At 38.5% G+C, this 12,558-nt stretch overlaps 1 protein-coding gene across 23 annotated transcripts in view; it reads left to right on the plus strand.

Annotated features, from left to right (window-relative positions):
* The first annotated feature begins 572 nt into the window (after positions 1 to 572).
* parp4 (poly (ADP-ribose) polymerase family, member 4) overlaps positions 573 to 12,558 on the plus strand; it is a 29,637-nt gene continuing 17,651 nt past the window's right edge. Inside the window, exons 1-22 of one of the 23 annotated variants that reach the window (XM_051904837.1) lie at positions 573 to 721; positions 971 to 1,109; positions 1,442 to 1,637; positions 1,935 to 2,040; positions 2,180 to 2,258; positions 2,574 to 2,672; positions 2,780 to 2,938; positions 3,057 to 3,194; positions 3,282 to 3,440; positions 3,758 to 3,909; positions 3,990 to 4,121; positions 4,687 to 4,785; positions 4,908 to 5,091; positions 5,193 to 5,340; positions 5,678 to 5,820; positions 6,436 to 6,567; positions 6,657 to 6,743; positions 6,820 to 6,984; positions 7,077 to 7,120; positions 8,061 to 8,139; positions 8,259 to 8,396; positions 8,520 to 8,727. In XM_051904837.1, the coding sequence (XP_051760797.1) occupies positions 984 to 1,109; positions 1,442 to 1,637; positions 1,935 to 2,040; positions 2,180 to 2,258; positions 2,574 to 2,672; positions 2,780 to 2,938; positions 3,057 to 3,194; positions 3,282 to 3,440; positions 3,758 to 3,909; positions 3,990 to 4,121; positions 4,687 to 4,785; positions 4,908 to 5,091; positions 5,193 to 5,340; positions 5,678 to 5,820; positions 6,436 to 6,567; positions 6,657 to 6,743; positions 6,820 to 6,984; positions 7,077 to 7,120; positions 8,061 to 8,139; positions 8,259 to 8,396; positions 8,520 to 8,727 (2,773 nt within the window). In that variant the 5' untranslated portion in view covers positions 573 to 721; positions 971 to 983. Of the gene's footprint in view, positions 722 to 952; positions 1,110 to 1,441; positions 1,638 to 1,934; positions 2,041 to 2,179; positions 2,259 to 2,573; positions 2,673 to 2,779; positions 2,939 to 3,056; positions 3,195 to 3,281; positions 3,441 to 3,757; positions 3,910 to 3,989; positions 4,122 to 4,686; positions 4,786 to 4,907; positions 5,092 to 5,192; positions 5,341 to 5,677; positions 5,821 to 6,435; positions 6,568 to 6,656; positions 6,744 to 6,819; positions 6,985 to 7,076; positions 7,121 to 8,060; positions 8,140 to 8,258; positions 8,397 to 8,519; positions 8,728 to 12,558 lie in introns of those variants that run through there. The other 22 variants (XM_051904854.1, XM_051904855.1, XM_051904853.1 and 19 more) reach the window with 22 other exon arrangements.

Here is a 12,558-nt window from a genome sequence, read left to right on the forward strand (position 1 = left end):
ATATATCTATATAATCAAACTGGTAATTACTTGTACAGCCACTTGTAATTGCTAGCACTGTTATTGTGATTATATTCATGTGTAAACAGACAATAATTTGAGTACAGTGATCATGTTACTTGTAACAAACTATTTTTGTAGTAGAGATTAGAGGGAAAAAAAATTAAAATAATTGTGCAAAAATCCTTGTGGACTGGGTTTTCTGCTCTTTTTTTATCCGTCATTATGTCAGTAGGTGTCGGTCACATCAAAAAAACAGCTTTGGGTTCTTGTTTATTTTTTTAAAATTATTATTATTTATTGTTTTTATTTTATTTCAAGACGACATACTTTGCGGTCTTAATCATCTCCATTTTTAACGTAAAAATAAAACACTTTTCTCATCTTTTTCATTCTGATTAGCCGAAATGAAAAAAAAAAAAAAAAAAAAAGATTAAAAACAGTAAACGAAGGCTTATCTTAAATGTGAAGGATTTCTAATGTTAATTGAAAGCGGTTTTAAAAGTATGGTATTTAGATTAAATTTACCATAGTATTTTTCCCGTTCAACCACTGGATGGCGCCCGTTTAATGTTTTGTTTTTATCTCAGGGAGGAACGGGGGTGTGTCTTTATCGTATGTATGAGTCAGGAAGCACTTTTTAATACTAAACTTCGCACAACAGATTTATGTCTTCATTAGTGGCATTTTCTTAAAATCTAAACGCGTCTCTGGACTCACGGTAAGATGTTCTTCGGTCTGCTAATGACATGACATGACAACACTATCAAGATAATTGTCGACTGTTGAGAAAGATTATTTAACTTGTTTCATGTATATACCAATATAAGTATTATGCATACAAACGCTTGCTTTGTTTAATGAATAGAAACATGCAATTTTATAGCGTTCATCATGTTAGTAATATTTATATTTACAGTAGGTTACTCTACTGTTTCTTTTTTCTGTCGCTTTTCTCGTTATGTTTCAGACACGGTAGCATCATGACAGTGTTTGAAAACTGTACTGTGGTGGTAGATGTGAAGAATGTGCCTTATAAAGACAAGAAGAAGCTGAAATTAGCTCTTCTGGATAATGGAGGAAACATCTCCTATGTCATCAACAGAGAGGTTCGTAGTGCGCATCATTATTTTCTCAATAACTAATACATGTTTGTCTTTGTAAACAAAACTAAGAGCAGTTACACTGAGGCAAAGCAAATGATTGTTTCAGCAGATGTAGATAAACAGTTTGGTTTCATATAATGCTTACAAACATTTGATTTGTTTAAAATTAACTAAGGCTAATTTTATGTTGTTTCTCACTACAGTAACATGTGAACTGCGCTTTATGATTTATAATGCTTAAAATAAGTAAAAGTGACACCAAAGTGTGCAATGGTCCTACTAAAAGTCAGTAAAGAGCTGCAGTGTATCTTCTGACCTGCTTTTATCTTCTCCAGTGCTCTTTTGTAGTCACCAGCAGTGTGAATGACCTGAGCAGTAACCGGCAGCGCAGCATCCAGAAGCTCCAGATCCCAGTGGTTGGGATCCAGTATGTGTGGAGCTGTCTGGATGAAGGGCATCTCCTGCCTTTGACAGAGCATAATCTGGCCCCACAGCTGGCTTATCCCACTTCTGAATTCATCTCTCATCCAGGTTGGAGATTCCTAAACCTCATTTATTGAATTCTCACACTTTTTTGTATTCAAGTCACATGAGATGTGAACGAAGGGGGAGGGACAGAATGGATGGGAGTGTCACAGCCAGATTAGTTGTATTTGCTAACACTGGGTGTGTTTTGTTCAGTATCTGTGTACAATTGTGCTCTTGTTTTGCATTTTTGTTGTAAAATGTATTTGACATTACATTTAGGTTATAAGAGTATTAAATGAGAAAAAAAGCATGCATTTTTTTTGTGGCACTGTTGACATAATGTTGTTTTCCACCATAAAGTGTCGACACTGATACTAAAAAAAGAGAAGCTCAAAGGTCAGTCTGAACTCCCAAAGACTGAGATTGAGACTCTTGGGAAGGATGGGCCCCATCTCGGCAGGTTCAGGTGTGCTCTTGTTTTTTGTCACTGTCACTGCTTGAGTTTTATTGAGCAGTTTATCAATTATTCTATTCTTTCACATCAGTTTCTATCAGTTTAGACGTGGTAGTTTACCTGTCTACATCTTTTCATTTACCCAACGCAGAGTTTACAAAGAAGGCGACCGTGACCTGCCTGAATTTCCTTCACATTTTCAAGTGGCCAAGTATTCATTTTTTGAGAGGGTGAGTGAGAAAATTCTAATTTCCATTGATCTTTGAATCATTGATTAAAAGAGTTCTTGTATTATGTGAAACACAATGTACACTTCCGAACTCAGAATAGACAATTTATTCAACATAACCTGCAAAGACAACACATTCTGAACTTCCACAACTTACTGAAATCAAACAGATGAATAATGTTATAAGTGGACCTCAGAGAAAAAATAAAATAGTAATATAAAATAATGGAAAATGTATAATGACACATTCCTGAAGTGATTCTTGTAGCCTCTATCACTGCCTGAGTTTGAAAGTGTTTTCATGTCTGTGTTGCAGGTCAAACCCAAGACTTTGTCTGTTTTGGAGCTGCAGAGTGCCAGAGGACGAGCAGGCCGGCAGTATCGTGTGTTGTGTTCAATCTTGAGTGAAACTGAGGTTTGATAATCTCAAACACCATTTAAACTGTTTGGATGTTGTTATCATAGGACTCATATATTGTGAGAGAGGTAATGAAACCGTGACAGTCTTGACACTCAATACAGAGCGCAGTGGTGCAGGACAAGATTGTGTACTGTGTGACGTCTGAGGATGCTGTGGAAGCGTATCTGCTGTTGATGAAGGAGATGGAGACACAAGGATTCACAAAGACACGCACGCTTCCTCCTGAGGTTGAACGCTTGGCGTCCTACAGCCTGCAGCAGGTTAGATAAACAGATAAACAGAACGCAGATCAATTTTATTCATTTGATACTGTACAGTATACGCAAATATAACATGTCCAATGGGTTTGTAACTAGTGTTCACTCTTTTAATTGGCAGCTTCTGTTGGAGGAGAAGCTGAACTGCAGCACATTATCACAGGAAGTTGGCTTCTTTGTGGAGCTGGTTTGGACCGAAGCTCTCGGTTCCCTTAGTAACATCCTGACAGTCCCCGTCTCCAGTATCAGCCTTAATGATGTGAGAATGAGTTAAAATAAACACACACACATCTAGTCATGAAGCTCACAGGAATATTGTGTGTTTAATGACTCTGTACTGTTGCAGGTGAGCAGGGTGGAGGGATTGTTACTGCAGGCACAAAAGACTCAGAAAGAGGATGAAGTCAAGGCCCTGCTAGAGGAGGTCAACACTCTTCTGCCCCTCAAAATGATCGACCCTCCTTCCAAACACAAGCTTGTGTCTCAGAAACTAGACCTTTGTCAGGTAACACATAAACAGTTATACAAAATTATTATACTGCTTTAGGACCATTGAGATTTTAGTTTTGTGATATTGTTTTCATGATGAGGAAGCTTATTTTACCTCATAATTTTTTTATGCTCATTATTTTTAAAAAATGTTTCTCAATTATATAGATACATTAATGTAACACACTGATTACCTCATTTATGTCAGTATAATAAAGACGGTCAAACAAATACTGAGATTCCTTCACATTTGGGGATTTTTGTAGATTCTTCAATTTGGATTTTTAACTCCACAGTGCAGACTGGAACTTTTAACTCTTCTGTCGTCCTCAGCTGATCAGAGACATTCTGAATGTGAGTGAAGCCACTCTGGGAAGCCCCTCGCCCTCATCTCTGGGAAAGTATCGAGCTCTGAGGTGCAGCATTGAGGTTGTTCCACCACAAAACCCTGAGTTTTATGTTGTCTCTCAACTGCTTCAGGACAGGTAAACTTGAAGGTGATGATTGTGGTCTGAAGTTCAAACATGAATATATTATGATGGTGTTAATTTTGAATCCACTACAGGCCTGTTCAGATTCAGCAGATTCTGCGTGTAAGCAGAGGGGTGGAGCTTCAGATGTTTTGGGAGGATTTAGGCAACATTAAGCCCCTCCTTCACTCCACTAGTCCCAGTAGTTTTGTTGGAATACTGTCACGGTAAGAGCATATTCTGTAAAGAAAATATTTACATACAGTGTCAAAACCACACAAACCTATATCTATGACAGACCATATACTGTGGTGGAGTAAGAGAAGACAGACTCAATGGGTGTGATTGAACCATGTTTCTTGTTATGGCTGATATTAAGTGAATTTAGGAATCCCAACATTATAATGTACAAAAATGGACATTATTGTTGAGATTTGCATTAAATAGAATACGATTATGTTTAACTGTGTTATTAAATTATTAATAAATGATAGCAAAAATAATCTAAATCTAAATCTAATAGAGGAAATGAGCAATTTTTAAAACATCATGTAGGCCTACCCTGAAAAACTTAAAAAAAATCTCTAATATCTGACTATAAATTGACAGAAGTAATTTTTGTAATGTCTACTCAATGATTTCCCCTTCTGCAATAATAATATAATATCTTTTGTTCATTTTTGAGATTTTCTCAGCAAGTGTTAATGTGATTCATTGTCATTCATTTGATTGGTTATTCATCTTATTATGTAATTAATTAATTATACATTTCTTATGAAATATTCTATGTAGAGGTCTGCTGCTGCCCAGGGTTGGAGTCGAACAGCATGGAATTGAGAGGACGGATATCGGGAATCTTGGAGGAGGAATCTACTTCAGTAACTCTCTAAAGTCAGTGGTCTTCTGCATTACTCAGACATCCTTTAATATAACAGATTTATAAACACTTTGACACCATTTTCATGACAACTGAAGATCTGAGTCAGTCAGTAAGTTTCTTCTCTGTGTTAAAGGACCAGTGTGAAATACTCCAAGCCCAGTGTAACTGACGGCTCTCGGCTGCTATTGGTGTGTGAAGTGGCGCTGGGTCGCTGCAAAGACCTCCTGAAGAAAGACGCCACTTTGACCTGCGCCCCTGACGGCTACCACAGCGTACATGGAGTCCGCCGCACCCCCAACAGACTCTCTGAATTTGAGGTGCTTTTCTTAGTCATTTTCTATGTACTTAAATATTCTGCTCATGTTTTTGGGATCTAACGTGAGCTTTGTGTTGGTGTGTGTGGGTTTGTATTTGACAGGATGATGAGTTTGTCGTCTATAACACAGAGCAGATCAGACTGAAGTATGTGGTTCAGTACACTCTGGAGGGGGACGAGCTAAAAGAGTTCCAGCCTCATATCAACACCTTTGTGGAGGTCACACAGCTCGCTTACACGTCTGACGTCTGTGAGTAACGTTCAGTGAACAGGACATGTAGAGAGAGCTTTTATATGTGGAGGAATCTGTTGTAGGTGATAACAAGGGCTGTCAAATCCATTAAAAAATGTAATCAAACTACATGATGGCGGAGCCCATATCCTTGTGGGCAGCGATTCAACATATAGCACGACAGCGACTAAAGTTTAAGTCCCGCTGAACAACCCCTCATAATAATGGTGTACATGGAGACATGGTGGAGGGGAAAATCATTCCTCAGGAATTCATCTGTTACTCTCTAAAGATGAATGCTATGATTTGGATTTGTGAAATTCATCATTGAATTTTGTTTAATTTGTTTCTTTAGTGTCCAGTGATGACAGTGAGGGTTTGGAGTCCACTAAGAACCCTCTGGAGGAGATGACTGCAGGTTTGTTGGACAGCAGTGGTCAGAAACTTCCTCTTCAGGCTGTCAACGTGAGGTGCAAGCTGATGGACCTACTGTGTCAGGTGTGATACTACAGTTGACTGCTTCTGCTGGACTGTGACTATATGAGCAATATAATGCAGGGAGTGCAGTGGGAGAGTTTTTCAATCAAAGCATCACTGTTTTCTCTCACTCCAAGGTCACTCACTTGTTAAACAATATCATGAAATATAAAAAGTCAGAATAAAGGACAAATAGAATAACACTGTGTCAACACCACACACGAGCGGCGCGATGCGACACTACAAAAGACAACAGAACCCATTATAATCAGTGATGTTGTTTACACTGGATGCGGTGCAATGCGACTGACAAATCTACGACAGTAAACTGATGCCTCGTTCTATTTATGACATACTGAAACGAAGGACAAATGCTTTGCAACAGGTGCTTTGTCGCGTCCAATGTGTGGACAACAGTCGTGTCGGTGTAGACGCGGTTTAATGAAATGGTGGGCAAAAGGGAACAAAGACATTACAAGGTGATCTTAAAAAGAACTTAAAAAGAACTTCAAATAAAATAAAAACTTCAAAATAAAAGCCAACAGGAATAACAAAATAAATGACAGAAAAAAAACATAAAATTATACTGACAAATTCAAACTTCAACCATAACCAAAACTTTTTCTGCTTCACCAGGTCATCATTTTTCAGACCTACACAAACAACAGTGCTGTTCCTATTGAAGCAAAGTACGTCTTTCCACTGGAGGAGACGGCAGCAGTGTGTGGATTTGAAGCCTTTATCAATGGAAAACACGTCATTGGAAAGGTGCAAGTCATTCAGATTTTGTCGAATGCAGCCTCTGTTCTTCATAACTGCTTTCTCATCAGTTTTCAATGGTTTTTTTCCCCCTGTAGGTAAAGGAAAAAGAACAGGCTCGTAAGGAGTACAAGCAAGCCATAGAGAAAGGCCATGGAGCCTACCTGATGGACCAGGATGCACCGGTGAGTTACTTACTACTGTTTCTCTCAGGTATTGTATTAGAAGGCTTCTTTAAGGTCATGTGTTTATGTGAGGCAGGATGTATTTACTATCAGCGTGGGGAACCTTCCTCCCGGAGCCACAGTTTTGATCAAGGTGACGTTCATCACTGAGCTGGTGGTGAGATCAGGCTCTATAGTCTTCTCATTGGCTGGCAGCGTGGCACCATGGCAACAGAGCGCCGCCCTTAATCAGACGACTCAGGTACGACACAGCTGGTCTTTAGTCACTGTATTTAAACTACTGTTTGGGCTGTTAGTCACAGTGTTTTGACTGACAGTTGTGTTGTATTTCAGGCAACTGTTGAAAAGATTGGTGTGACGGAGCTTCAGTCAGAGGGGTGAGAGTCTCAAACGCTGGAGAATTCACAGGAGAATTCAATTTGCATATGTTGATGTCCTTATTGCTAAAAGCACTAAACAAAAACTGAAAATCTTTTTCTTAAGGTCAAACATTACTTTTTATAGTAGGTACTCAAAAGATACATTTAACCCAAAGTAGCGCTGGGCGGTATAATGATATATGTCGTGGTGACAATATAAAGTGTCTATTGATAGAAATTTTGCTGTATCATCTGTATTTCTTTATATAAATATATCAGTGGAACGCTAGACTTCTTGAAGTTATTGACATGTTTGAGTGAGGAAGAAACATGCATGAAAGAAAATACAGGATGTTAAAAAAATTACGCACAACTCAATTGTGGTACTGCTGTTGACTGAATTTTTGTAGCTTTATTAATACTCAGTGTATATTTATTTCATAGACTGAAGACTGCAGTATTTTATTTTTACATTTTATTATTCGGTGTCTTGGTGCTGCTAAATAGACCTATACCTGACAAAAATGTAAAAAACTGTTTATTTCATTTGTATCCTTGTTCGTAATTGTAATAACAAAGATAAAATAACAAAAATAACTGCTTATATCGTGAAATATATCGTTATTTTGAAATAAAATTACACATATTGTGAAATAAGATTTTGTTCATATTGACCACCCCTAATACAGAGTCAGTATTTTCCAGATAATATGTTAATAATTAGTTTTTATCTTCAGTAGTTACAATATAAAAGCAAATTAATATGGCAACCCTGCATCTTTATAATATCATGCTTTTTATAGAGAAGCACCTGGACTAGTTGGACTGTGGGTGTTTTGTAAATAAGGCACAGAGTTGTTGTGTTGTGCTGTTAACTAAATTTTAAATATTTTCAATGTCTTTTAAATAAGTCTTCATCATATGGTTCATGTTGGGTTTTTTTTTGGGTTTTTTTCAGGGAGTTTTCTCTGTCTATGTCCATTGAAATGCCTTACGAGATCATCAACTTGAGCTCTTCACACCGCATCAAAACCAAGGTTATTTTACTTATTTCTGTGGATTGTCTTACTAAATACTTGTTATATTGTCTGAAGAAAATAAAACATATTTGGTTATTTACGGTATTAATAACAGTATCAGTGTTTTTCCTGTTCAGATGACAGACTGTAAGGCAGTGATCAGCACGTTACCGGGACAGACTCTTGGATCTGAAGGGTTACAGGTGTCCTTCAGTCTTTCTAATATCCACATGCCCAGGATGTGGGTCGAGAACCATCCGGATAAAGATAGTCAGGTAATGAAATGATCAGTCACATCTGATTCATACAGCAGACAAAAATGTCTCTCTTTCCTTCACACACCCTGACCTAAAATCCACACAGATAGGTCCTTCTCTGACACTCTCTGATCCCTGCAGGCCTGCATGCTGGTGTTTTATCCAGACTTTAAGTCAAGCGGGGTGTCCAGCTCTGGAGGTCCATCCAGTGTGAGCGATGTGGTCATCCTACTGGACTCCTCCAAGTCCATGCGGGGAGACGCCATGCTGAACGCCCGCAGGATTGCCCTTCAAGTCCTCAAATCTCTGGACCGCTCACTGAAGATCAACATCATCTCTTTCAGCACTGGTTAGTGCTCACTGAAACAATCTGCTGTTCTTCTAGTGATCATCATGTTGAAACTTTCATTTCCTTATTATTCTTGTGATTTGTAGTGAAGCATTATGGATGAAGAACAATATATGCTGATTCTTCATTCACACAGTGACATGTTATTCTTAAAACGTGTTTTTAAGGTTACAAGGAAGCTTTTCCTGCACCAGTGCCTTTAGATGAAGCATCTGAACCAGCCAGAGAAGTTTATTAAGGTGAGTAATGTTAAAAAATGGTTAAAGATGAGTGTTTCTGTGCTTTGAAAGGGGCCATATTGAGATATTCTTCAGGTTTTTAGAAGTTTTTTCATCAGGAGACATTATTCGATTCCCATAATGCATCATCTTCACTTAATTTCATCTTTTTCAGGGAGAAAGATGCTTTTTTCCACCATAATGTTGCAGTATCTTAACAGCTAAACCTTGACCCATTGGTTAATCACTAAGATTGATTCAAAAGTTAATTTGCTTATCATTTCATGTCTGGTGTCTTCAGTCCTGTAGTGGTGCTGGTGGCGGCACTGAGCTGTGGTGGCCTCTCCGGAGCCTGAGCCTGCTGCCTCCCTGCCGGGGTGTGAGGAACATCCTGCTGCTCTCTGATGGACATGTTCAGAATCAGCCTCTGACCCTACAGCTGGTCCGAGAAAACTCCTGCCACACGCGCCTCTTCACCTGCGGACTCAGGTCTGCCTTAGAAGAGTTCAACACAAATCTATTTATCACTTAAATAAATTTCTGAACCTACAGTTTGATTGTGTTTGTGTTTGTCTAGCTTGACAGCTAATCGTCATATGCTCAGAGCTTTGGCTCAAGCAGGTGGAGGAACATATGAATTTTTTGACACCAAGATGAAACACACTTGGGCAGAGAAGGTGAATCATGCTGTTCATTGGATTGTTGCTTTTTATTAACAAAAAGGGAGCATTATCTTTTCAACATGGGCCGCTCTGAGGCTTGATATTTACAGACTTGCTGGTAATTTCAGGTGCGCGCTCAGGTTCAGAGTATGGAGTCTCCAGGCTGCAGATCAGTGGCAGTGAAGTGGCAGCAGTTTAATCCCACAGCGCCCCCTCCTGTTCAAGCCCCCTCACAGCTTCACGCCCTCTTCAGTGACTGTCACACTCTCATATACGGCTTTGTGCCGCACTGCACTAAGGTAGACCTGCTGTATTGTTATATCGGTGAATATAAATGAAAATGATTAAATATTATTTCTTATGTCCATTTAGTGACAAGCTGTGTGGAAAACATGCCTTGATTATTTTTAATGATATTTCTGCTGTATTTTAGATCTTAAATTAAAATTTTCATTGAATCTCCTTGAATACAGTGGTTAAAAACATCACCCTATGAAGCAATTTCAGAGTGATATTTATCAAAATCAAAATATGTAATACCCAGCTATTTGTATATTTATTTATGTATTTATTTATTTTTAATTGTGTAATATTCACTCTTTTAGGCCACACTGTTTGGTGATTTGAGTGGGAATGAGATCAAAACAATGGTTTCCACCACAGAACTACAAAAGACGAAAGGAACTGTGAGTGAGCATCTTAAATACTTCATATAATCTGAAACATCATCAGTTGTTTATCAGATGTTTGAACAGTGTGTGTGTGTGTGTGTGTGTGTGTGTTTGTGTAGTTCCTTCACAAGTTAACAGCAAGAGCGATCATCAGAGATTATGAAGATGGCATTCTAGGCAACAGTGAGGCAGAACATGAGGTACAATATTTGGCTGCATGTTGCTGTTTTTATTAGAACTGGCAAATTTGCTAACAGAAGAACTTGACTTGCTGTCTTGTATCTCTCTATCAGGGGAAGAAAGCAGAGCTGAAGTCCTACATCATTGAGCTCAGTAAAGAGTTCTCCATCTTGTCCCAGTTCACAAGCTTTGTCGCCATTGAAGAGAGGGTATGATTATTCTAAACATATCATCACAATTAATGACAACTTTTTTTATTTTATTTTTGCATAATATTTATTAAAAATTCACTCAAAAACATATATCTAATAAATAAATCTGTAAAATAAAAAAATAAAAAAATTTAAATGCGTAGCAATAAACAAGTATTGTCATTTTGTCATTTCGAGAATTGGGTCTTTGTTCGAGTTTCTCCTTGTTAATAATAATAATAATTAATACAAAATAAAAAGTAAACATCTCTACACATTGAGAATCACATTTTCTAATTTGCAACAATAAATGTCAGTTTATAGCAGATACTGATAATGAAAATATATACAATATTATTTGATATATCAGCCTTGTTGATAAGAAGTCAACTTCTATGAAAGAATTGACTTTTGTGTCCTCATTTTCTTTGTAGGACCAGAATGAGCTTGACACTGGATTGACAGATATTCCTAAACTCATATCAGAGGAGGATGTGGATATTTTGCCATATATGGGCTGGACTGAAGAGAAGCGCAAGGCTGCGCATTTTATTGCTGCTGAAGAAGATCACATATGGGTAACAAAAGAGTTTATTACAGCTGTTGTCATGTAATGTAGTGATCAAAGTTGTCATCATTCAGTATTTACAAAAGTGCATTTTTTAATTTATTTTTTCCAGTTGAAATCAGCGGAATGGTCCAGTGACATGTCCACATATAATCTCCTGGATTTTGATTGTATTACACGTCCTGTGGGGAGTTGCTATGAAGAAGAGTATGATGATCTAGAAGCAGCTGCCACTGTCCATGAGATCATGTCCAGCTCTCCTTATTTAAAGACATGCTTCACTCCTATTTCTATGAGTAGCACTGAATTTCATGAAGACTTAGCATTGGAAGAAATTATTGAAAACCTAGATTTTATGCCTGTTAGTAACATGCAATTAAGTGCTCCACAGCTTCCCCCTTCCCCTGGCATCATGACTGGTGCCCCAGTGCGTGCTCTCCTTCAAGACTCCTCTATTTATGTGTCAATGGAATCTCTGTCCATTACTCACCACCCTCCTCCTCCTCCTCCTCCTCCTCCTGGTGCCTTGATGCCCTTACCTTGCTCCGTGAGTGAGAGGCTTTCTCTTCCTACCAGTCTCGACACCCCAGTGTTTTCTCTTCGAGAGCAAGCCTTTTGTGGTCCTCCTCTCCTTATGTCAGAGCTTCTCTGCATAATTCCCACTCCTCCTCCTCCTCCTCCTCCTCCTTCTTTTGCTGCCGAGATATCTGCACCTATTTCCACGAGTTACATGGAAAACTTGCTGGCTCCCCCTCTTCATGCTGCCTCTGTTTCCTTTGGTCAACCTAAAACTTGTAAGCTTGCCTTTGGATCTGGTAGCCTTCCTGTCGTCCCGCAAAACACAACTGAGCCTCTAGGGTATTCTGGTTACTCAGCCTTTAGCTTTGGAGCATCTCAGCAACAACAAAAACCCTTTGCGTTTTCTGCACCTGGTAAGTTGACTCACATTGATGAGTTTCCCAATTTGATCAATGTTTAGATGGATTAAACACATGTCAAATGTATGTCTAATTTCTCATTATGCTGAAACCAAAGACACTACGGGCTTTCCTTTTAAAAAATGGAAGAAATCCTTGCTGGGAAAACAAATAAGCAAGCCCGGCACAGTGGCCTGGAATGAGCTGTTTGAGTTTCAACATGAGGTTTTTACACATGATTTAAGGCACTAGATTATATACAGTATGTAAATGTGTAAGTCAAGGGAATATGAATTTATGCGTTGTGTTTGGATGTAGGATGGATACTGGGAGTGCACTGAGAGGCTGAGCAGCTTCCTCAACCTGGACGTAGACTTTTTTGCCAATGTCTTTCTTAAGGAGAAAGGCATCCGTTCCTTTGGTA

This window comes from Ctenopharyngodon idella, chromosome 9, assembly GCF_019924925.1.
Source record: "Ctenopharyngodon idella isolate HZGC_01 chromosome 9, HZGC01, whole genome shotgun sequence".
Taxonomy (NCBI): domain Eukaryota; kingdom Metazoa; phylum Chordata; class Actinopteri; order Cypriniformes; family Xenocyprididae; genus Ctenopharyngodon; species Ctenopharyngodon idella.